The following is a 25,000-nucleotide window of genomic DNA, read 5'->3' on the forward strand; positions in this document are numbered from 1 at the left end:
TTAATATTACATTCGCTGATGAGGCGGCACTTATGTGTGCTGATTAGGTGACAATGAGGAGGCTGCACTGATGTGCGCTGGTGAGGCGGCACTGATGAGGCGGCGTTGGCGTGCGCTGATGAGGCAACACTGATGTGAAATGATGAGGCGGCTCTGGCGTGCGCTGTTGAGGTGATAATGAGGAGGCTCCGCTGGCGTGCGCTGATGAGGCAATAATGAGGAGGCTGCTCTGGTGAGGCTGCACTGGCATGTGCTGGTGAGGCGGCGCTGATGAGGAGGCTCTTGCGTGCGCTGTCGAGGCGATAATGAGGAGGCTGCGCTGGTGAGGCGGCACTGGCGTTCGCTGGTGAGGCGATAATGAGGAGGCTGCTCTGGTGAGGCGGAGCTGGCGTGTGCTGATGAAACGGCGCTGGCGTGCACTGATGAGGCGATAATGAGGAGGCTGCTCTGGTGAGACGGCGCTGGCGTGCGCTGATGAGGCAACACTGATGTGGAATGATGAGGCTGCACTGGCGTGTGCCGGTGAGGCGGCGCTGATGAGGCGCTTGCATGTGCTGATGGGGCGGCTCTAGCGTGCGCTGATGGGGCGTGCGCAGATGAGGCGGCGTTGGCATGCGCTGATTACGCGGCTCTTGCGTGCGCTGTTGAGGCGATAATGAGGAAGCTGCGCTGGTGAGGCGGCATTGGCGTGCGCTGGTGAGGCAGTGCTGGCGTCCGCTGATGAGGCGATAATGAGGAGGATGCTCTGGTGAGGCGGCGCTGGCGTGCGCTGATCAGGCAACACTGATGTGGAATGATAAGGCTGCACTGGTGTGTGCTGGTGAGGCGGCGCTGATGGGGCGGCTCTGGCGTGCGCAGATGAGGCGGCGTTGGCATGCGCTGTTGAGGCGATAATGAGGAGGCTGCGCTGGTGAGGCGGCGCTGGCGTTCGCTGGTGAGGCGATAATGAGGAGGCGGCGCTGGTGAGGCGGCGCTGGCGTGCGCTGATGAAACGGCGCTGGCGTGCGCTGGTGAGGCGATAATGAGGAGGCTGCTCTGGTGTGCGCTGATGAAACGGCGCTGGAATGCACTGATGAGGCGATAATGAGGAGGCTGCTCTGGTGTGCGCTGAGGAGGATGCTCTGGTGAGGCGTGCGCTGAAGACACGGCGCTGGCGATAATGAGGAGGCTGCTCTGGTGTGCGCTGAGGAGGATGCTCTGGTGAGGCGTGCGCTGATGAAACGGCGCTGGCATGCGCTGGTGAAGCGATAATGAGGAGGCTGCTCTGGTGTGCGCTGATGAAACGGCGCTGGAATGCACTGATGAGGCGATAATGAGGAGGCTGCTCTGGTGTGCGCTGAGGAGGATGCTCTGGTGAGGCGTGCGCTGAAGACACGGCGCTGGCGATAATGAGGAGGCTGCTCTGGTGTGCGCTGAGGAGGATGCTCTGGTGAGGCGTGCGCTGATGAAATGGCGCTGGCATGCGCTGGTGAAGCGATAATGAGGAGGCTGCTCTGGTGAGGCGGCGCTGGCGTGCGCTGATGAAACGGCGCTGGAATGCACTGATGAGGCGATAATGAGGAGGCTGCTCTGGTGAGACGGCGCTGGCGTGCGCTGAGGAGGCAACACTGATGTGGAATGATGAGGCTGCACTGGCGTGTGCCGGTGAGGCGGCGCTGATGAGGCGCTTGCATGTGCTGATGGGGCGGCTCTAGCGTGTGCTGATGGGGCGTGCGCAGATGAGGCGGCGTTGGCATGCGCTGATTACGCGGCTCTTGCGTGCGCTGTTGAGGCGACAATGAGGAAGCTGCGCCGGTGAGACGGCATTGGCGTGCGCTGGTGAGGCAGTGCTGGCATCCGCTGATGAGGCGATAATGAGGAGGATGCTCTGGTGAGGCGGCGCTGGCGTGCGCTGATCAGGCAACACTGATGTGGAATGATAAGGCTGCACTGGTGTGTGCTGGTGAGGCGGCGCTGATGGGGCGCCTCTGGCGTGCGCAGATGAGGCGGCGTTGGCATGCGCTGATGAGGCGGCTCTTGTGTGCGCTGTTGAGGCGATAATGAGGAGGCTGCGCTGGTGAGGCGGCGCTGGCGTTCGCTGGTGAGGCGATAATGAGGAGGCGGCGCTGGTGAGGTGGCGCTGGCGTGCGCTGATGAAACGGCGCTGGCGTGCGCTGGTGAGGCGATAATGAGGAGGCTGCTCTGGCGTGCGCTGAGGAGGATGCTCTGGTGAGGCGGCACTGGCGTGCGCTGATGAAACGGCGCTGGCGTGCGCTGGTGAAGCGATAATGAGGAGGCTGCTCTGGTGAGGCGGCGCTGGCGTTCGCTGGTGAGGCGATAATGAGGAGGCGGCGCTGGTGAGGCGGCGCTGGCGTGCGCTGATGAAACGGCGCTGGAATGCACTGATGAGGCGATAATGAGGAGGCTGCTCTGGCGTGCGCTGAGGAGGATGCTCTGGTGAGGCGGCACTGGCGTGCGCTGATGAAACGGCGCTGGCGTGCGCTGGTGAAGCGATAATGAGGAGGCTGCTCTGGTGAGGCGGCGCTGGCGTGCGCTGATGAAACAGCGCTGGAATGCACTGATGAGGCGATAATGAGGAGGCTGCTCTGGTGAGGCGGCGCTGGCGTGCGCTGAGGAGGCTGCTCTGGTGAGGCGGCGGTGGCGTGCGCTGATGAAACGGCGCTGGCGTTCGCTGGTGAGGCGATAATGAGGAGGCTGCTCTGGTGAGGCGGCGCTGGCGTGCGCTGATGAAACGGCGCTGGCGTTCGCTGGTGAGGCGATAATGAGGAGGCTGCTCTGGTGAGGCGGCGCTGGCGAGGCGATAATGAGGAGGCTGCTCTGGTGTGCGCTGATGAAACGGCGCTGGAATGCACTGATGAGGCGATAATGAGGAGGCTGCTCTGGTGAGGCGGCGCTGGCGTGCGCTGAGGAGGCTGCTCTGGTGAGGCGGCGGTGGCGTGCGCTGATGAAACGGCGCTGGCGTTCGCTGGTGAGGCGATAATGAGGAGGCTGCTCTGGTGAGGCGGCGCTGGCGTGCGCTGATGAAACGGCGCTGGCGTTCGCTGGTGAGGCGATAATGAGGAGGCTGCTCTGGTGAGGCGGCGCTGGCGTGCGCTGGTGAGGCGATAATGAGGAGGCTGTTCTGGTGTGCGCTGATGAAACGGCGCTGGAATGCACTGATGAGGCGATAATGAGGAGGCTGCTCTGGTGAGGCGGCGCTGGCGTGCGCTGGTGAGGTGATAATGAGGAGGCTGCTCTGGTGAGGCGGCGCTGGCGTGCGCTGGTGAGGTGATAATGAGGAGGCTGCTCTGGTGAGGCGGCGCTGGCGTGCGCTGATGAGGTAACACTGATGTGGAATGATGAGGCTGCACTGGTGTGTGCTGGTGAGGCGGCGCTGATGGGGCGGCTCTGGCGTGCGCTGATGGGGCGGCTCTGGTGTGCGCAGATGAGGCGGCTCTTGTGTGCGCTGTTGAGGCGATAATGAGGAGGCTGCGCTGGTGAGGCGGCGCTGGCGTGTGCTGGTGAGGCGATAATGAGGAGGCTGCTCTGGTGAGGCGGCGCTGGCGTTCGCTGGTGAGGCGATAATGAGGAGGCTGCTCTGGTGAGGCGGCGCTGGCGTGTGCTGGTGAGGCGATAATGAGGAGGCTGCTCTGGTGAGGCGGCGCTGGCGTGCACTGATGAAACGGCGCTGGCGTGCGCTGAGGCGATAATGAGGAGCCTGCTCTGGTGAGGCGGTGCTGGCGTGCGCTGATGAAACGGCGCTAATGAAGAGACTGCTCTGGTGAGGCGGCGCTGGCGTGCGCTGATGATGCGATAATGAGGAGGCTGCTCTGGTGTGCGCTGATGAAGCGGCGCTGGCGTGCACTGATGAGGCGATAATGAGGAGGCTGCTCTGGTGAGGCGGCGCTGGCGTGCGCTGATGAGGCAACACTGATGTGAAATGATGAGGCGGCACTGAAGTGCGCTGGTGAGGCGGCGCTGAAGAACACCAAGGGACACGCAGGGGGTGGGTTTTGGGAGGACATCAATAGATGCTCTTCCAGAGCTGGACGACCGTGTTGTCGCCATCTTTTTGCTATAGCGCAATCGGCATGTGGTTAATAAAATCGAAGCCAAAAAAAAAAAAATCGCCATAAAAATTCTAGTTGGAGGGAGAAGGAGACTAAGGAGTTAATTAGGGCTTATTAAAGAAAGGGGTCACCAGAGGAGAGAGAAACCCACAAATCTCCTGACCTCGATGTGCAGATCCAGGTTCATCCCTTTTGATCTGCAGATGAATGAACAGAAAGATAGAAAAGTAACAGACAATATATGACATTGTATCTTTCTATATTCATCCGGAGAAGTGTTTATAAACAATGATTCACACCCAAAGTCTGCACCCAGCTAAAGCCAAACCAAAGGCCCCCAACCCCCCCCCCCCATATCTCTTATGTATTGCCTTGTACTGTGATCGCACTGTATATTGTACTACACATATATATAAATCTGTATAATATATTACAAGGCCTGGAGTTCCGCTGTTCTGGATGATATTCGGTGACTTTGTTGCTCTATTATGTCCTTCACTCTTGTTGTGTACACCGTGCCCCAGACGCCCCCTCCTCCGGCTGTCCTCCCCCCCCCCCCCCCCCCATCTCCTCCGGCTGACATAGATTTTCAGCGTTTGGCTTCAAGGTGACTCCACAGAAAGGACGATCGACACATCCTCTGTTTTAGTCTGCAGGTGATCGCCCTCTTCGTGTCTGTTATCTTCCACCCTCCGCGTCCTCCAATTTCCATCCCTCTATGAATTATGGTCATAATATCCCAAATACAGCATGTTGGGGAACTACAAGTCCCAGAGATCGGAAGTTCATGAGGGATCACACCGAACCTGGTCCCCCAGCAGCAACTGGAAGGGAATTCTGGGACTTGTAGTCCTTCATTGGCATCCAGAAAGGTGGTCTGGGACTTGTAGTCCTTCACTAGTGTCCTTTCATTCATTGGACTTCAGCTCTTTCAGTCATGGATGCTGGGACTTGTAGTTCTTCTCCGGGAAGGCCTGGAAGTACTTTCAGTTCCCATGATGCACCTGGAAGGTATTTCCGGGCTCAGTCCTCATCTATAAGATTCTGAAGGGGGTTCTTTGCCCGGCCACTAACATTCAATCCTCTGTCTGGGTGCCGTCACTTTACAATCTCCAGATTTTATGTGTGGATAACTTTTATCGGTGTAAAATTTCCCTCTCCTCAGCCCGGTACAGGTCGGCCAATGTCCTCCTCGTCTATCTCCCTCCGCGCCGGGCGGTCAGCGTTCTTCTATTTTCGCTCCGTGACTCCTCACCGCAGAGACAATAAAGAGAAGAAATGACGGCACTTCTGAGGGAAGACGGCCCTTTGGGAGATCTAAAAATACCTCCCGCTTCTTCCCATCTGTGCGGAGAAGCCGCTGCTTCCTTTGTTAGGCCTGTCACCCGTCACCTGCTCCCGCCTGGAGATTCCTGGAGCTGCTGGCGTATAAACGTCAGATATTTCCCAGCGATTATCACTGCCGCCGCTGCCTGTCCTCAGATATCCCGCTCACCGTCTTCTGTGTAATCTGACAGCCCAGAGCCACTTTCATCTCCTTATAATATATACACCCCGGAGGTCTGCGCTCTCCTTATATACACCCCCGGGGTCTGCGCTCTTCTTATATACGCACCGGGGGTCTGGGCTCTTCCTTATATACACCCCCGGGGTCTGCGCTCTTCCTTATATACACACCGGGGGTCTGCACTCTCCTTATATACACCCCGGGGGTCTGCGCTCTCCTTATATACACCCCGGGGGTCTGCGCTCTCCTTATATACACCCCCGGGGTCTGCGCTCTCCTTATATACACCCCCGGGATCTGCGCTCTCCTTATATACACCCCCGGGATCTGCGCTCTCCTTATATACACCCCCGGGGTCTGCGCTCTTCTTATATACGCACCGGGGGTCTGCGCTCTTCTTATATACGCACCGGGGGTCTGCGCTCTTCTTATATACGCACCGGGGGTCTGCGCTCTTCTTATATACGCACCGGGGGTCTGGGCTCTTCCTTATATACACCCCCGGGGTCTGCGCTCTTCCTTATATACACACCGGGGGTCTGCGCTCTCCTTATATACACCCCGGGGGTCTGCGCTCTCCTTATATACACCCCGGGGGTCTGCGCTCTCCTTATATACACCCCGGGGGTCTGCGCTCTCCTTATATACACCCCCGGGGGTCTGCGCTCTCCTTATATACACCCCCGGGATCTGCGCTCTCCTTATATACACCCCCCGGGGTCTGCGCTCTTCCTTATATACACCCCCCGGGGTCTGCGCTCTTCCTTATATACACACCGGGGGTCTGCGCTCTTCCTTATATACACACCGGGGGTCTGCGCTCTTCCTTATATACACACCGGGGGTCTGCGCTCTTCCTTATATACACACCGGGGGTCTGCGCTCTTCCTTATATACACACCGGGGGTCTGCGCTCTTCCTTATATACACACCGGGGGTCTGCGCTCTTCCTTATATACACCCCGGGGGTCTGCGCTCTTCCTTATATACACCCCGGGGGTCTGCGCTCTTCCTTATATACACCCCGGGGGTCTGCGCTCTTCCTTATATACACCCCGGGGGTCTGCGCTCTTCCTTATATACACCCCGGGGGTCTGCGCTCTTCCTTATATACACACCGGGGTCTGCGCTCTTCCTTATACACATGCCAGGGAGTCTGTGCTCTTCCATTTATTGTGGGCAACGAGCGACATTAAGATAAATTTTAGCTGTATGTGGTGATTTTGATTGGATAGTGAATGAGCAGCGGCATGCTGGTGAGGTCAACACTCTGCTCCTTCTGTCAATCAAGGAAGACAAATTCTAAGCAGATTAAAGTTCTTCTATAAATGTTACAATTCCTCCCCCAGATCAGATACAGAGAAGACTTGTGACCTCCGACCTTCACCAACTGACAATGTTTCTCTTTTCTTCTTTCCTGGAACATCATTGTAACGTTTGGTAACTTCCTCCTCCTGACTCTACATGTCAGGTTTGTTGTTTGTGCTTCTTGTTTTCTGTTTTATTTCTGTTTTTTTATCCAGAGACAATCGTCTTCTCTGTCTAAATCTGACGCCCCCCCACCTTACATCAGGATTTCTAATAGAGAGTCCCCCATACATGGGATCCCCTCTTACATCAGGTCTCCTATAAGTGTCCCCCTTTTTCTTATGGATCCTCATCGGGGTCCCACCTTTACATCAGAGTTCCCATCAGATTCCTCCCTCCGTCTTTGCATCGGGGTCCCCATCGACGTCTCTCAGGGAGAGGGAGCAACCCTTTGCATCAGGTTCACCATCGACGTCCCTCCCTCTTTCATTGCAGTCCCTCCTTGGCATCATGAATTCCTACTAGAGTCCCCCTTTCTTCTGGGTCCTTATTAGGGTCCCCTTTACATCAGCATTCCCATAAGAGTCCCCCCCCCCCCCTTTTGAACCAGGTTTCCCATCAACCCCCCCCCCCCTTTTGCACCAGGTTCCCCATCGACCCCCCCCCCTTTTGAACCAGGTTTCCCATCAACCCCCCCCCCCCTTTTTGCACCAGGTTCCCCGTCGACCCCCCCCCCCCTTTTTGCACCAGGTTCCCCATCGACCCCCCCCCCCTTTTGAACCAGGTTTCCTATCAACCCCCCCCCCTTTTGCACCAGGTTCCCCGTCAACCTCCCTCCCCCTTTTTTGCACCAGGTTCCCTGTTGACCGACCTCGCCCTTTTTGCACCGGGTTCCCCATCGACCGACCTCGCCCTTTTTGCACCGGGTTCCCCATCGACCGACCTCGCCCTTTTTGCACCGGGTTCCCCATCGACCGACCTCGCCCTTTTTGCACCGGGTTCCCCATCGACCGACCTCGCCCTTTTTTGAATCATGTTCCCCATCCATAGCCCCCCTTATGCCTTGGGGTCTCTATTGGAGTACCTTCCCCTGTGCGTCGGGGTCCCCCGTTTATGTTGGGGTCCCCATCGGAGTCCGCCCCCTCCCAAATTTCATTTTCCATTAGGGTCACTATCAGCTTCCCCTCTAATACCAGAGTCCACCCTCATGTTGGGGGTCCCATGCAGGTTGTGTGATTATAGAAGTGACGCCTCCCCAGTTGGTCACATTAAGGAGATTCCAGTGACTCTGTCTGGGGACCGGAGGAAATCCTGTATGGGGATTTCAGATGGGCGGGGTGAGGATTTCAAATGGGTGGAGTCAGGAGTCTGTCAGTCACATGATTGAGGTTTGGAAATCCGTTATTGATCCCTTTCTGTGCGTTGTGTCGCACTATACCATTCGTTGGGGCGCCCCTTTCCATAGAGGAGCGGTGTGCGGGGGAGATTGGGCCACACACATGAAACATAAAAGCAATGACCCGTTCTAACGAGCGCCCCCAATTTGGTGTTTTTTATTTTGCCAGTTGGAGGATCAGACGTCCGTTTGGTGGCCGCTGGAAGCGATTTTTTTTTTTTTTTTGCTCGTTTGGGATTAATTTTCATAGGCCGGTGCGAGGTGATGGACGGGGGGGTGTCGTATCTCACAGGGGGCCTCGAGCAGCAGCTGCTGCACACACAGATATCATCGGTTGCCGAGCAACTGTCACACTTCACCCCGCTCTCCTCCTTACCTGCCTGCTGATAGATCTGCCTGGGGGCCATCGGTCACATGACGCCTCGCCTGCTTGTGAACTCTATCATTGGGGGGGGGGATGGGAGGTCCATTGTGAATTACATTATCGGCAAGAGACGGATGAGCAGAATTCCAGGTGTCCCCCCAGCGACCACAGATCTAGAGGAGCAGTAACCCATAGCAACACCGATCCGACTGCCATAAACTAAAATGTAGTTGGTCTGGGTTACTGCTTTCGATACCTGTGTTCAGGTTAAAGAGGCACTCTACTGAAAACCTATTCCCATTATGAGGGGTTCCCACCATCCCTGTGCTGAGTTCCCGGGTCTGTACACCCGCTGTGCCCATTATGAGGGGTTCCCACCATCCCTGTGCTGAGTTCCTGGGTCTGTACACCCGCTGTGCCCATTATGAGGGGTTCCCACCATCCCTGTGCTGAGTTCCCGGGTCTGTACACCCGCTGTGCCCATTATGAGGGGTTCTCACCATCCCTGTGCTGAGTTCCTGGGTCTGTACACCCGCTGTGCCCATTATGAGGGGTTCCCACCATCCCTGTGCTGAGTTCCCGGGTCTGTACACCCGCTGTGCCCATTATGAGGGGTTCCCACCATCCCTGTGCTGAGTTCCTGGGTCTGTACACCCGCTGTGCCCATTATGAGGGGTTCCCACCATCCCTGTGCTGAGTTCCCGGGTCTGTACACCCGCTGTGCCCATTATGAGGGGTTCCCACCATCCCTGTGCTGAGTTCCCGGGTCTGTACACCCGCTGTGCCCATTATGAGGGGTTCCCACCATCCCTGTGCTGAGTTCCCAGGTCTGTACACCCGCTGTGCCCATTATGAGGAGTTCTCACCATCCCTGTGCTGAGTTCCCGGGTCTGTACACCCGCTGTGCCCATTATGAGAGGTTCCCATCATCCCTGTGCTGAGTTCCCGGGTCTGTACACCCGCTGTGCCCATTATGAGGGGATCATCGGCAATCACTATAAGGACATGATTATCTTTTATGTTCCTGGTTCATACCACGAGATCGGTGCGGTGTGAAGAAATGCGGACATGCAGCATTTTTCTGCAGTGCGTGGAATGACGTGGCAGGTCACGGGTTCGTTGCGTCAGCTTGGTAATCAGAGACCAGGAATGACAAGTCAATTTGTCATGTTTTAAATAAAGTTCAAAAGAAAACGAGCAATACGATGCGCCAAAACAGCCCATCACACCGACACAATGAGCCCCATTCAGTCAAAACATTTTAAGGGTGCAGCTTTCATTGGTGCCCCTCTGTGATGTCATCACTGGCTCCCTGGGGGCGGGGCCTGGGACTGTCAGGCTGGGGGGGGGGGGTGGAATGTACTAGATGATGCTAATCGTCCTGCAGCCAGGAAATGAGGCGGGGCTCTATCTCACTTGCTACAGCTTCTAATGCACATAGTGAGAAGCTCACAGTGTGCGGTGAAATCGGAGGAAGCTGTTTCGGTCAGGGAGAGGAGCCGGTACACCCGGAGGATTTTGGTGGTCATTCAGATTTAGAGCAGGTAATTGGACGGGAAGGCGGAGTGTCTGTCCTGAAGATCCTCCAACATGTACGTAGATCTGCACCGCTCAGTGTCCTTTCCGGATGGCTCATGTAATGAGTGAGGTCACTGTGTATGAGGGATCAGGCCTGGTAAAGCCGGTAATTGCCATCTCCAGGATGTATATGATCCCTGGCCTGTATGGATTTGTGTTTTTGGTACCCGTGCTTTGGGTTGGTGCCGACTGATCCCCCTGTCCTTTTCCTCCATATTGAATCAGTCGGCCTCAGGTGTGAACAGTAACCCTCCACCTTGGGGTGGGGTCGAGGCGGCGTCCCTCTGGCTCGGGGTCGAGGCGGCGTCCCTCTGGCTCGTGGGTCGAGGCGGCGTCCCTCTGGCTCGGGGTCGAGGCGGCGTCCCTCTGGCTCGTGGGTCAAGGTGGTATCTCTCTGGCTCGTGGGTCGAGGCGGCGTCCCTCCTGGCTCGTGGGTCGAGGCGGCGCCCCTCCTGGCTCGTGGGTCGAGGCGGCGTCCCTCCTGGCTCGTGGGTCGAGGCGGCGTCCCTCCTGGCTCGTGGGTCGAGGCGGCGTCCCTCCTGGCTCGTGGGTCGAGGCGGCGGCCTTCTGGCTCAGCTTGCAGAGGGTGACTCTCACTTTCAATACATAGTTACCCTTCACCTTGGGTATGGATGATGATTACCTCCAGTACATAGTGGCTTTCTGCCCCAAGCAAGTGCCTTCCGCCTTAGGGTGCCGAGGGTGACTCCCACTTCTGGTACAGGTGGAGATCATCTCCAGTACGTAGAGTTACCCTCCACCTCAGGGTGCAGGCGGAAGCCCTCATCTCGGGGTGCAGAGGGTGATTGCCACTTCTGGTACAGGTGGTGTTAACCTCCGGTACATAGAATTGCCCTCTGCCTCAGATATGGACTGTGGCCCTCCACCTTGAGTATGGATGGTGACCACCTTCAGTACGTAGTGTGACTCTCCGCCACAGGGTGCAGTGGGTGATTCCTACTTCTGGTACAGGTGGCGGTTACCTCCCATACGTAGAATTACTCTCTGCCTCAGATACGGACTGTGGCCCTCCACCTTGCCTGCGGATGGTGACTTTCCACCTCGGGGTCCAGGCAGCGGCCCTCTGGCTCGGCTTGCAGAGGGTGACTCCCACTTTCAATACATAGTTACCCTTCACCTTGGGTATGGATGATGATCACCTCCAGTACGTAGTGGCTTTCTGCCAAAGCAGCTGCCTTCTGCCTCAGGGTGCTGAGGGTGACTCCCACTTCCGGGTACAGGTGGAGATCATCTCCGGTACTTAGTTACCCTCCACCTCAGGGTGCAGGCGGAAGCCCTCACCTCCAGGTGCAGAGGGTGATTGCCACTTCTGGTACAGGTGGTGCTCACCTCCGGTACATAGAATTACCCTCTGCCTCAGATATGGACTGTGGCCCTCCACCTTGGGTATGGATGGTGACCACCTTCAGTATGTAGTGTGACTCTCCGCCACGGGGTGCAGTGGGTGATTCCTACTTCTGGTACAGGTGGTGGTTACCTCCGATACATAGAGTTACCCTCTGCCTCAGATACAGACTGTGGCCCTCGCGTACGGATGGTGACTTTCTGCTTTGGGGTGCGGGCAGCAACTCTTTACCTTAGGGTGCAAAGAGTGACTTCTGGTACAAGTGGTGACCACCTCCGGTACGAGAGTTACCCTCTGCCTGGGGTATGGACTGTGGTCCTCCTACCTTTTTGGGTGTAGATGTTGACCACCTTCAGTACATAGAGTGACCCTATAGGGGATGCAGGCGGTTGCCCTCCGCCTCAGGTTGCGGAAGGTAATTCCCACTTCCGGTACAGGTGGTAACCACCTCCAGTACATAGCTACCCTCTGCCTGGGGTACGGACTGTGGCTCTCCACCTTGGGTATGGGTGGTGACCACCTTCAGTACGTATCGCTTATTCTATAGGGGGTGCAGGCGGCAGCCCTCCGCCTCCAGGGTGCAGAAGGTGACCCCCACTTCCGGTACAGGTGGTAACCACCCTCCGGTACATAGTTACCCTCTGCCTGGGGTACAGACTGTGGTCCTCTACTTTTATGGGTGTGGGTGGTGACCACCTTCAGTACATAGAGTGACCCTATGGGGGTTGCAGGTGGCGGCCCTCTGCCTCAGGTTGCAGAAGGTGATTCCCACTTCTGGTACAGGTGGTAGCCACCTCCGGTACATTGTTGCCCTCAGCCTGGGGTACGGACTGTGGTCCTCCCTACCTTTTTGGGTGTAGGTGGTGACCACCTTCAGTATATAGTGACCCTATAGGGGGTGCAGGCAGCGGCTCTCCGCCTCAGGTTGCCGGTGGGTGATTCTCACTTCCGGTACAGGTGGTAACCACCTCCGGTACATAGTTACCCTCAGCCTGGGGTACGGACTGTGGTCCTCTACCTTTGGGAATGGGTGGTGACCACCTTCAGTACATAGAGTGACCCTATAGGGGGTGCAGGAGGCGGACACTCCACTTCCGATAATTAGAACCTGTCAGATATCGCAGACCTGTCCCCATTTCTCACATTGTCCTCTCTTTTATTTCAGGAATACATCTGCCCCCGGTGTGACTCTGGTTTTATCGAGGAGGTGACAGAAGACTCCAGGTAGGTGCTGGCTCACATGGTCACTTACCTCTCTGGGGGGGGGGGATGTATTCTGAGATCAGGTGTTCTTTCTGTATATCGGGATACGTTTTTTGTAGGTCACAACGCCTGCAATCTGATTGGGTAAATTGGGTTACTGTTGACTTGACAATCTGGGGGGGGGGGGGGGGGGGGTTGTTTTCTGACCTCTGTGCTAGGTGTGGCGCCCCCTGTCTGTGAGGAAATACCACAAGAATGAAGCGATTTTTAGCCAGAAAGTACTCCTGTTTTTTTTTTTTCTGGATGGAGTAGGCCATACCCCCTCCCCAGTGGGGACCTTCAGAAATCCCAATGAGGGCTCCAGCCCAGCGATCCAACGCGTTTCAAGGCTCTCCCCCCTTCTTCAGGGCTCTACTCTCTTCCAGTTATCCGTCCACATGTATTGCAACCTTATCCCACCACTCGGACCCCTTGTAGTCCCGTATGAACCCCATTGATGTTCCTCAGCAACTAAATATTGAATAATTGTATCAATAAGAACCTGACGGGGTTCTAGCACCCCCCCCCCCCCCCCCCCCCCACCCTGAAGTTTTAGCCTTGGATACACTTCAATTTAATTTTTGCACGTTCAATAAACCAAATACATTCCAGGTGCATCTAAAAAAAACAAAAGATAGTAGAAAAGCCTGTCCCCTGCCAGCATGCTGTTCTCTGTGTGGAAGCAGTGGTCTCTCTGCAAAGGTCCACCCCCCTCCTTGCTTAGTCACAGCTAGCACTCTCCAAACAGCATGGAGCAGGAGATTTGCTGATTGCAGAGCTATAGGACTGACTCTGTGTGGGAGCAGTAGTCTCTCTGCAGAGGTCCGACACTCCCCCAAGCTGAGCCACAGCTAAAACTCTCTAATCAGAATAGAGCGGGAGACTTTCTGATAGGGGGAGCTATAGGGCTGTTTATGGAAGCAGTGGTCTCTCTGCAGAGGGCCCGGCACACCTCCTGGTTGAATCACAGCTAAAACTCTATCAGCAAGATCTGCTGATTGCAGAATTATAGGGCTGAGACTGTGTGTGAGAGCGGTGGTCTCTGTGCAGAGGTCCACCCCCCCCCCCCCCATGCTGAACTACAGCTAGAGCTCTCCAATCAGCATGGAGCAGGAGGTTTGATGATTACAGAGCTATAGAGCTGACTTTGCATGGAAGCAGTAGTCTCTCTGCAGAGGTCCCACACACCCTCAATTGAGTCACTGCTAGAACCCACCAATCAGCATGGAGCAAGAGATTTGCTGATTGTGGAGCTATAGGTCTTGACTCTGTGTGGAAGCAGAGGTCTCTCTGCTGAGGTTGAACCCACTCATACCAAGTCAGACTTATAGCTAGACCATGAACAAATCTTATGCTCAATGCTGATTGGAGAGCTCTAGCTTTGACTCAGCATGGGGTGTGTTGGACCTCTGCAGAGAGGCCACCGCGTCCACACAGACAGAACCCATAACTCTCCAATCAGCATTGAGCATACGATTTGTTCATTGTCTAGCTATAGGTCTAACTTGGTAAGAGTGGGTTGGACCCCTGCAGAGAGAACACTGCTCCCACACAGAGTCAGACCTCTAGCTCCGAAAATCTCATGCCCCAAATTCTAGCTGTAAATCAGCTAGGGGGTGTTGGACCTCTGCAGAGAGACCACTGCTTCCACATACAGTCAGAACTATTGCCCCACAATCAGCAAATCTCATGCTGATTGGAGAGATCTGTCTATGACTCAACCGGGGGGGGGGGGTGTTTGTGTATCGGACCTCTGCAGAGAGACCACTGCTTACACAGAGGGTCAGACCTATAGCTCCCCAATCAGCATTGAGCATAAGATTTGTTTGTTGTCTAGCTATAGATCTGATTTGGTAAGAGTGGGTTGGACCTCTGCATAGAGACCACTGCCTCCATATGGTGTCAGACCTATAGTTCCACAATCGCCAAATCTCCTGCTCCATTCTGATTTGGGAGTTCTAGCTATGACTCAACTTGGGGGGGTGTCAGACCCCTGCAGAGAGACCACCGCTTCCACACAGAGTCTGACCTTTATTGCTCCTCGGTCAGCAAATCTCATGCCCTATGCCGATTGGAGAGTTCTATCTGTGACTCAACCGGGCGTGTGTCGGACCTCTGCAGAGAGACCACTGCTTCCACTCAGAGTCAACGCAATAGCTCCGCAATCTGCAAATCTCATGCCCCCAAATTCTAGCTGTAAACCAGCTAGGGGGTGTTGGACCTCTGCATAGAGACCACTGCTTCCACAGCAGAACTATTGGTCCGCAATCAGCAAATCTCCTGCTCCATGCTGATTGGAGAGCTCTAGCTATGACTCAGCATTGGGGGTGTGGGACCTCTGCAGAGAGACCACTGCTTCCACAGTCAGACCTATATCTCCGCAATCAGCAATGAGCATAGTATTTGTTTATTGTCTAGCTATAGATCTGACTTGACAAGAGTGGGTTGGACCTCTGCAGCGAGACCTCTGCTTCCACAGAGGGTCATGTGTCCTCCTTAGCAGAATGCTGTCAGGGGGAGAAGTTCTTCTGCTCTGAGGAGATTGAAGTGACTTTTGCCCAGCTTTGTGTTTTTAATGCCCCCCGGGGAACGTGTTCTGATTCAAAGTGAAAGTTGGATGTGGTTGGAGGAAATCCCCGAGGAGATATTTGTATTTGTTTGGCCGGTTGCTGGAGATGTTTTCTGGGAATTTCTGTCTCGTCTCTTATTGGTGGAAAGCCTTCGGGGCTTTTCATAGTCTGACCAATGCGGAGATGGCCGGCTTTCACCTTTACCCGGGGATTACCATTGTCCTCTCTCTGTTATCTGGGGGTCAGTATCTGGGGGAGGGGCTGTGTGTGTCTAGGGGGAGGGGCTGTGTGTGTCTAGGGGGAGGGGCTGTGTCTGGGGTCAGTTGGGTTCATCGGTGGTGACGGTGGAGATCTGTGACGTCTTCTCTGATCTTTGTTCGGGGCGGAGTCCGCTCTCTCTATCTCTATAACTTTTGTCATGTTGTTTTTCTCTGCCAGTTTCCTGGATTCCGGGGGAAGCACATTAGACGACAATGGCTCCACGCATTTCGCTGAGGTAAGAGCGTTTCCTCCGAGGTGCGATCGGCGCTCCTCTTACAGGTTACTATTGCAGCGTTTGTCAAAGCAAATATCCAAATTTGCATCGAACATATACCGTAGTGCAGCACGGGCACATTGATGTTGCAAGGGCTCGATCACACAGGCTGCTGACTTTTTTAATAAACGCTAAATAAGTGGAACTCCGCTTTTAAGTGTGTCACAGAACGCGTATTGGCGGTGCCTAATGTGACGTCATCACGCAAGTGTTCTCTACAGTAACGACCTCAAAGTCGTTATCAGAAAGGTAGCAGCGCATGGTTGCGTACGCATTTCAGGGCAGCACAAGCGAAAAAGTACAATGTACAAGAGAAGTAGGACAACGATACGTCTAGGGACCGAACGTATCTTGCACGTGCGTAAACACGCGCACGTGTGAAGTCATTGGTAGCCTTTGTGCCCCATTTTGGGTGGGGATCCCTTCACTGCCTGTCTTGGAAAGGAGCTCCCGGTGTCCAGAAAAAAAAGTGATTTTTATAGATGTTTAGATAAAAGTATGCAAGTGGTGCCAACGCGTTTCAAGGGGAATTGCCTCCCACCTTTCTTCAGGGCTGGAAGGTAGAGAGAAAGATTTATGATAACAATTGATGTATTCATGAATTTTTCCAGAACAGGCCCAAAGTTTCTGATGGGGACACAAGGCCCCTGACGACGTTAAAGCGGAGCTCCACCCATAAGGGGAAGTTCCGCTTTAAACAACTCCCCCCCCCCCCCCCCCCAAAATATGCCACATTTGGCATGTCATTATTTGGGGGGGGGGGGGAGCGGGGTACCAAGTTCTGACAGGTACCTGCTCCCACTTCCGCTCGAGCCGCCTAGGATACTCGAGCAGAAGACCCCCCCCCCCCCCCCCAACCCCTCCTTGAAATCTTGTTGGACACATTAATGGTCCAGAAGATTGCCCGAGTAATGAGGGAGGCGCTAAGCGACTTGCGGGGTGCGCACCCGGCTGTCAAGCCATGAGCTGTCACAGCTGGGTACCCACACTTGCAATGGCAGCGGCCGCATCGCTGGAGCATGGGGGGTTGGGGCGACCTCGTCGCTTGAGTGTGGGGGGGGTTGAAGCGGCTGTGTCGCTGGAGCGTTGGGCGGGGGGGGGGGGGTTGGGCGCTGCGTCTCTAAAGCATTGGGGTTTTGGGTGGCCGTGTCGCTGGAGCGTTGGGGGGTTTGGGTGGCCACGTCGCTGGAGCGTTGGGGGGGGTTTGGCGTTGCTGGAGCGTTGGGGGGTTTGGGCGGCCGCGTCGCTGGAGCGTTGGGGGGTTTGGGCGGCTGCGTCGCTGGATCGTTGGGGTTTGGGCGGCCGCGTCTTCCTGGGCTCTCCCGTCCTACCGGGGAGCCCGGAGCTGCAGCCTGGGGGTTCTGCCAGCTGACCATAGAGATGATCAAGGACCTGGAACGTCACTGATTTTCTCTAGGGTCTAAGACGGTGGTCTCCAAACTGCGCCCCTTTTGCTTGCTTTTATCTGGCCTTTAGGGTGCTTTTTATTTACTAATAATGGGGCACAGTTCCTCCCAATGACACACACAATGGTGCCTAATGACACCAATGATTGGGCACTATTTCCTCCCACTGACACCAATGATGGGGGCTCTATTCCTCCCACTGATACCAATGATGGGGCACTATTCCTCCCACTGACACCAATGATGGGACACTATTCCTTCTACTGACACCAATGATGGGGCACTATTCCTCCCACTGACACCAATGATGGGGCACTATTCCTCCCACTGACACCAATGATGGGGCACTATTCCTCCCACTGACACCAATGATGGGACACTATTCCTTCTACTGACACCAATGATGGGGCACTATTCCTTCTACTGACACCAATGATGGGGCACTATTCCTCCCACTGACACCAATGATGGGGCACTATTCCTTCTACTGACACCAATGATGGGGCACTATTCCTCCCACTGACACCAATGATGGGGCACTATTCCTCCACTGACACCAATGATGGGGCACTATTCCTCCCACTGACACCAATGATGGGGCACTATTCCTCCCCACTGACACCAATGATGGGGCACTATTCCTCCCACTGACACCAATGATGGGGCACTATTCCTCCCACTGACACCAATGATGGGGCACTATTCCTCCCACTGACACCAATGATGGGGCACTATTCCTCCCACTGACACCAATGATGGGGCACTATTCCTCCCACTGACACCAATGATGGTGGATTTTGTACTGGCCACAGTCCGGCCCCCTCTGAAGGACCGTAAACTGGCCCTTTGTTTAGCAAGTTTGGAGACCCCCCTGGTCATAAACCAGAAGTGACGAGTATTTCATCACTTCCTGTTTCGCCAGGATGTAGACAAAGCCATTACCTGCTTGGAAAATACATCAAATCAAACCCATCTTGGCTCGTTTTGATCCTTTTTAAGGGACAGAGGAGAGATGTGGGGTCCAAAAGACCCCAGATCTCTGGTAAAGAGGACCTGTCGTGGCCCATGCTGTCACAGGGGAATGTTGTTCATCCTTGTGATAGCAATAAAGTTGATAAAATGATTTTTTTTTTTTTTTTTAAAGAGACAGTGTAAAAATAAATTTTTTTAAATTTAAGAATTAATAAAATCTATATATTTTTTTAAAGTGCCCCCTGTTCCCCACCGTGCCTGTGCACAAATGCGAACGCACGCATACATAAACCGCAGTCGCTTCACATGTGTGAGTTATCGGCACGAACGTCGGAGTGAGAGCGATTAATTCTAGCGCTGAGACCTCCTCTGTAACTCTAAACTGCTTAACCTGTACAAGGCTTTTTAAACCGCTGCCTAGCGATTAATTTTATGTCTTTTTGCCGCCTTCACGAGCGTGCACTTAAAAAAACGTGACTTGTTTGGTATCTATTTACTCGGCGTAACGCCATCTTTTTGTATTTAAAAAAAAAAAAAAAATTGTGTTATTTTATTTGTGTTCCTAAAATTAATTAAAGCGATCCCCCCCCCCCCCCCCCCCCAAATTTGCATTTTTGAAAAATTGCTGCGCAAATACCGTGCAACATAAAAAAAAATATTGCGAACACCCACCATTTTATTCTCTGAGGCCTCTGCTTAAAGGAATATCCTGTTTGGGGATTCTAAGAAAATTTTCTAGCAAAAAAAAAAAAAAAAACCCAAAAACAAATTATTACATTTATGAGAGGAATGTCAGAAGTGGACGCAGGCGGTCTAGTTATCTTCTCCGGGGGTGAATGGGTTAAGGCAGGAGCAGCGCCGGGTCCAACAATCATTGGCCGATTAACTGTCGCTGCTTCTGATAAGAGGCTCGTATTACCTGCGGAGGGGGGGGGGGGGGGGGAGGGGAACAGATGGTATCCAGGAACACTCAGAGCCATGTGATCGACTTCATCATTAAAGAACAAAGTGCGGCTCCGCTCAGATATCTGCCTAACACTCATCACATTCTGGCAGGATCAACCTTGATTGTGGGGGATGGGGGGAGTGACTTATTGCCAACCCTTTATGTGAGCGACCAATGAGGAGCCTGCAGTGGGCGTGTCTGGGAATCCCTCTTCCCGTATCACAAAAGAGGGGTTCCCGAATCACGGGAGCACAGGGTGGACTGGCGTACCACCTGGAACCCCTCCTGGGCCCCCCCGGATACATGCATCCCAGAAGGCGGCAGATTCTGATCTCTTGTATGATCTCCCGACACTGTGGGGTCTGTTTTATAAAACATTCGTTGAAATGAGTTCATGAAGCTGGATGAAACGTCCCGTATTTTCCGTAATAGATTAATTCCTTATCGCGTCTACGCCAGGGATATGCAATCAGCGGACCTCCAGCTGTTGCAAAACTACAAGTCCCATGAGGCAGAGCAAGACTCTGACAGCCACAAGCATGACATCCAGAGGCATGATGGGACTTGTAGTTTTTGCAACAACTAATTGCATATCCCTGGTCTGCGCAATCTAGTGGCCAAAACGGGTATAGAAATATTGAAAAAAAAATAATTATACCGCATGTTGACCACTAGATGGAGCTGCTGATATCGAATTTTAATTAAAAAAAACGGAAACTTTGTCCAGGTTGAACAAATGCTTCTGACGTTCGTAAAACGAATGTTTTTATGAATAGGCTGTGTAATGTGAAAGACTTGTCAGCAGATCTCGTGTATGGGCGAGGCAGATCTGACGGCCGTGTCTTTCAACGTACATGGGGTTCTATAGCAACAGGAGAGCTCACAAGAGGATTTTGGCACCTAGAGCTCTCCATATAGCTTTCTGGGGTGTATGACGTGTGTCCCAGGAGGCGGGGGGGGATGGGAAAGAGCTATGTCATTGGTGAGAAATACGGAAGTAAAGGAGAATGGAAACCTCAAATATAAAAAAAAAAAGAAAAACAAATGAAAAATCAAAAAAAAAAATGTATATAAATTTACTATTTACCCCTCGTTTGATATAAAAAAAAAAAAAAAAATATATATATATTATATATATATATATCAAACGAGGGGTAAATAGTAAATTTATATACATTTTTTTTTTTGATTTTTCATTTGTTTTTCTTTTTTTTTTTATATAAAAAAATAAATAAAATAAAAATTTATATAATATAAATTTTTATTTTATTTATTTTTTTATATTTGATGTTTCCATTCCCCTTTACTTCCGTATTTCCCAATGATGTAGCTATTTGACATTGCACAATGTTACTCTTTACGCCTCGTTTAATAAAAAAAAAAAAATAAATAACATTGTGCAATGTCAAAGAGCTACATCATTGGAAATACGGAAGTAAAGGGGAATGGAAACATCAAATATAAAAAAAAAATTAAAGAAATATAAATGGAAAAAATCTAAACTGAAAAAAGAAAGAAACGTGTATATTTTATATGTGTGTGTGTGTATATACTTTTTTTTTTTTTTTTTTTTTGGTATCAAATGAGGGCAAAGAGGTGCAATGTCAAAGGGCTACATCATCAGCGAGAAATAGGGAAGTAAAGGGAAATGCAAACCTCAAATATATAAAAAAAAAAAAAAAAAAAGAAATACGAATGGAAAAAAAAATGATTAAAAAAAGTATATGTATGTATGTATGTGTATATATATATATATATATATATATATATATATATATATATATATATATATATATATATATATATATATATATATATATATATATATATACACACACACTTTTTTTAATCATTTTTTTCCATTCGTATTTCTTTTTTTCTTTTTTTTTATATTTGAGGTTTGCAGGTTTGAGGTTTTTTATATTGAGGTTTTTTCTTTTTTCCATTCATATTTTTTTTTTTTTTTTTTTAATATTTGAGGTTTCCATTCACCTTTACTACCCTATTTCTCACCAATAATATAGCCCTGTGACATTGCACATTGTTATTCTTTACCCCTCATTTGATACAAAAAAAAATTTATATATATTTTTTTTTTTTATATTTTTCCCTTACTTCCATATTTCTTGCTGATGATGTAACCCTTATGCCCCGTACACACGGTCGCATTTTCCAACGGAAAATGTGCGATCGGACCTTGTTGTTGGAAATTCCGACCGTGTGTGGGCTCCATCACACATTTTCCATCGGAATTTCCGACACACACAAAGTTTGAGAGCAGGCTATAAAATTTTCCGACAACAAAATCCGTTGTAAGAAAATCCGACACACAAAGTGCCACGCATGCTCAGAATAAATGAAGAGACGAAAGCTATTGGCTACTGCCCCGTTTATAGTCCCGACGTATGGTTTTTTACGTCGCCGCGTTCAGACGATCGGATTTTCCGATAACTTTGTGTGACCGTGTGTATGCAAGACAAGTTTGAGCCAACATCCGTCGGAAAAAATCCTAGGATTTTGTTGTCGGAATGTCTGATCAATGTCCGACCGTGTGTACGGGGCATAAGACATTGCACAATGTTACTCTTTGCCCCTCATTTGACACCAAAAAAAAAAAATTATATATATTTCTTTCTATCAAATGACGGGCAAAGAGTAACATGTCAAAGGGCTACATCATCAGTTAGAAATATGGAAGTAAAGGGAAATGGAAACCTCAAATATAAAAAAGTAAAAAAAAAAAAAAGAAAAAAAAAAAATATAAATATATATATATATATATATATTTTTGTATCAAATGAGTGGTAAAGAATAACCTTGTGCAATGTCAAAGAGCTACAAATATTGTTGAGAAATATAGAAGTAAAGGGGAATGGAAACATCAAATCTAAAACAAATAAAATAAAGAAAGAAATAAACTGTGATATTGCACAATAATACTCTTTACCCCTCATTTGATTTTAAAAAAAAAAATTATATGTTGTTTATTTTTATTTTTTTAATCCAAATGAGGGGTAAAGAGTATTATTGTGCAATATCAAATGGCTGTGTCGTCCGCTAGAAATATAGAAGTAAAGGGGAATAAATGTATGCATATATTTATTATTATTATTATTATTATTATTATTATTATTATTAATAATAATATTTATTTATTTATTTTTTTTAAATCAAATGATGGGTTAAAGATCAACATTGTGCAATATCACAGCTCTCCCCATAAAAGTGATTGCGTGTATGACCAGATAAAGTGTAAACCCCAAATATGTCTTTTTTTCCCGTGGAGATCCTGCCAATGACATCACTTCCTGTTTCAGGGTGACAACACTAAGCCAGTGCCTCCCAATTATCAGCAGTGTTGTCAGCTCGCCCTGTGAGCTCCTCCTTCAGTTGGACGTCTCTCTGATCGTTTGCCGATCAGCCAACTGAAGGAGGAGCTCACAGGGCAAGCTGACAACACCGCCGCTAAGTGGCTTGGCGTTGTCACCCTGAAACAGGAAGTGCCGTTCTGGCAGGATCTCCAAGTAAAAGAGGAGGGGGGGGGGGTTATGACCTGTAAGGATGATTACTTCTAACATATAACATTCTTTTTGTTTTCTGTGTTCAGCTTTGGGACCATTTAGACCACACAATGTTCTTCCCCGACTTCCGACATTTCCTGAGCAGCAGCTCGCTGGACCAAGAGGGCCGAGATGGCGAGCGGCGCCACCAATCCCCAGCGGACATCAGGGTGACGCGCCGGCCTCCGAGGCAACCCATGACGAGGTACCGATCCCGGGTCAGCTCCCGGCCCGACCGTTCCCCCCGCCATAGAAGGGTGAGTCCGCTTCAAAATCACTTACATAAAAAAAAAGACTTTCTTTGTACGTAGATTTCATCCCGAAGCTGTTTTCTGGTGCGTTTTTTAAAGCATTTTACCCCGTACCAGTACAGTTGAGGGCTGGTTTACACCATAAAAACACCCCAAATACATTTCTGCATGTGCATTTTTTAATACCTTTTTTTTGTTGCCTTTTTGATGCGTTCCAGATGCTTTTTTTTTATTTTTTTTCCTGTGTATTTTTTTTTTTTTTTCATTGACTGGGGTCCAGTGCATATTTTTTTTCTTTTTTTTTTCTTTTAAACTTTTATTTGATTTTTTTTTTTTTTTTTTCCCATATACAAAAGCAAGAGTATTCAACCATAAGATACATATAGTCTGCATTTATAACAATCGCACCCCAGGTCCAGTGCATATTTCATGTGTTCTGGTGCATTTTTGTTGCCTTTTTGTTGTGACTTTGATGCATTCCAGATGCTTTTTTTTTTAAAATGTATTTATTTATTTATTTTTTCTTCTTTTTTTTTCCTGTGTTTTCTTCACTGTACTAGGGTCTCGTGTGTTTTTGATGCGTTTTGGTGCGTTTTTGTAGCATTTTTGTTTGATGCATTTCAGATGGAGTTTTTTCTTCCTTTTTTTTTAAATATTTTTCCTATATTTTTTGTTTGTTTGTTTTCCACTGTACTGAACCTCTGAAAAAAAAATAAAATTGGAAAAAAAAAAGTGCGTGTTTTAATTTGGGTTTAGTGCCGCTTTACCTGCTAAGAAATTTAAAATGAGGACACCCAGCGCTGCTAGGGCCCCAACGCACCCGGTGCAGTGCATCCCTCCTGATGTTTTAGTCCAGGGGGGGGTCTCAAACATGGCGGCCCTCCAGCTGTTTGCGAAACTTGCAATTCCCACAAGGCGTGGCAAGGCTGACAGTTACAAGCATGACTCTCCAAAGGCAGAGGCATGATGGGACTTGTAGTGCCACAACAGCTGGAGGGCCGCCAGTTTGAGACCCCCTGGGCCCTGGAGTCATCCATCACTGATCACATGGGCAGGACCATGACAGTTGCAGATCAGAGAGGCCAAGATGGCGGCTTCCATGGCTGAAAACAATAGGGAGGGGGTTTAGTTCCATTTTTAATATTTTACTCATTGATGATTCTAATTTCTTTCCTCAGCATCATTCAGCAGATCTTCGCCGGAGTCCTGGCCAACCCACCTTTACCGGGGTCACCGCATCCCTTCTCCTGGTAAGTGTCTCGCCTACAACAGTCGTGTCTCCTGCAATTATTTTTAAAGAGAACCCCCCCCCCCCCCATCATCTTGCTCATTCAAGGCAAAGTGGGCGGGTCTCTTTTAAAGCCCACCCCCCCTGATCACTGTACCCTCACCGAGCTCCTCCTCCTCTGCTCGTAGCCAGCGCAAAATATGCAATGTCAGAGCTCGGGCTGCAAAAAGAGCCTGCGCCTCGCAATCCGGAGATCTGTGCTTTCATTGCTTCTTGTGCGCAAAAAAACCCAAAAAAACACATGCAATGTTTTTGTTATACATAAATATACCGTTGTGCTCAAAAGTTTGCATACCCTGGCAGAAATTGTGACATTTTGGCATGAATATTGAAAATATGATGGATCATGCCCAAAAAAACTGTCTTTTATTTAAAGACAGCCATCACAAAAAGCCATCGATTATCATATATATCTACCTGACCTTAGCTTGGTATCAAAAGATCCCCAAATTTTCCACTTCTTAATAAGTGATTGAACAGTACTGACTGGCATATTCAAGGCTTTGGGTATCTTTTTATACCCTTTTCCATCTTTGTAAAGTTTCATTACCTTGTTACGCAGGTCTTTTGACTGTTCTTTTCTACCTCCTCGTGGCTTAGTGTCTAGCCTGCTTAGTGCATCTATGTGAGAGCTAACAAGCTCACTGACTATTTATACACAG

At 50.8% G+C, this 25,000-nt stretch overlaps 1 protein-coding gene across 1 annotated transcript in view; it reads left to right on the forward strand.

The window, feature by feature from the left end:
• The window catches only part of RNF115 (ring finger protein 115), a 40,480-nt gene that overhangs the window by 5,785 nt on the left and 9,695 nt on the right, over positions 1 to 25,000 (forward strand). Inside the window, 5 exon segments of the mRNA XM_073609330.1 lie at positions 12,734 to 12,792; positions 15,819 to 15,876; positions 22,847 to 23,041; positions 23,043 to 23,056; positions 24,229 to 24,300. Coding sequence (XP_073465431.1) covers positions 12,734 to 12,792; positions 15,819 to 15,876; positions 22,847 to 23,041; positions 23,043 to 23,056; positions 24,229 to 24,300 — 398 coding nt within the window.

This window comes from Aquarana catesbeiana, linkage group LG13 (genome assembly GCF_042186555.1).
Source record: "Aquarana catesbeiana isolate 2022-GZ linkage group LG13, ASM4218655v1, whole genome shotgun sequence".
In the NCBI taxonomy this organism is placed as follows: domain Eukaryota; kingdom Metazoa; phylum Chordata; class Amphibia; order Anura; family Ranidae; genus Aquarana; species Aquarana catesbeiana.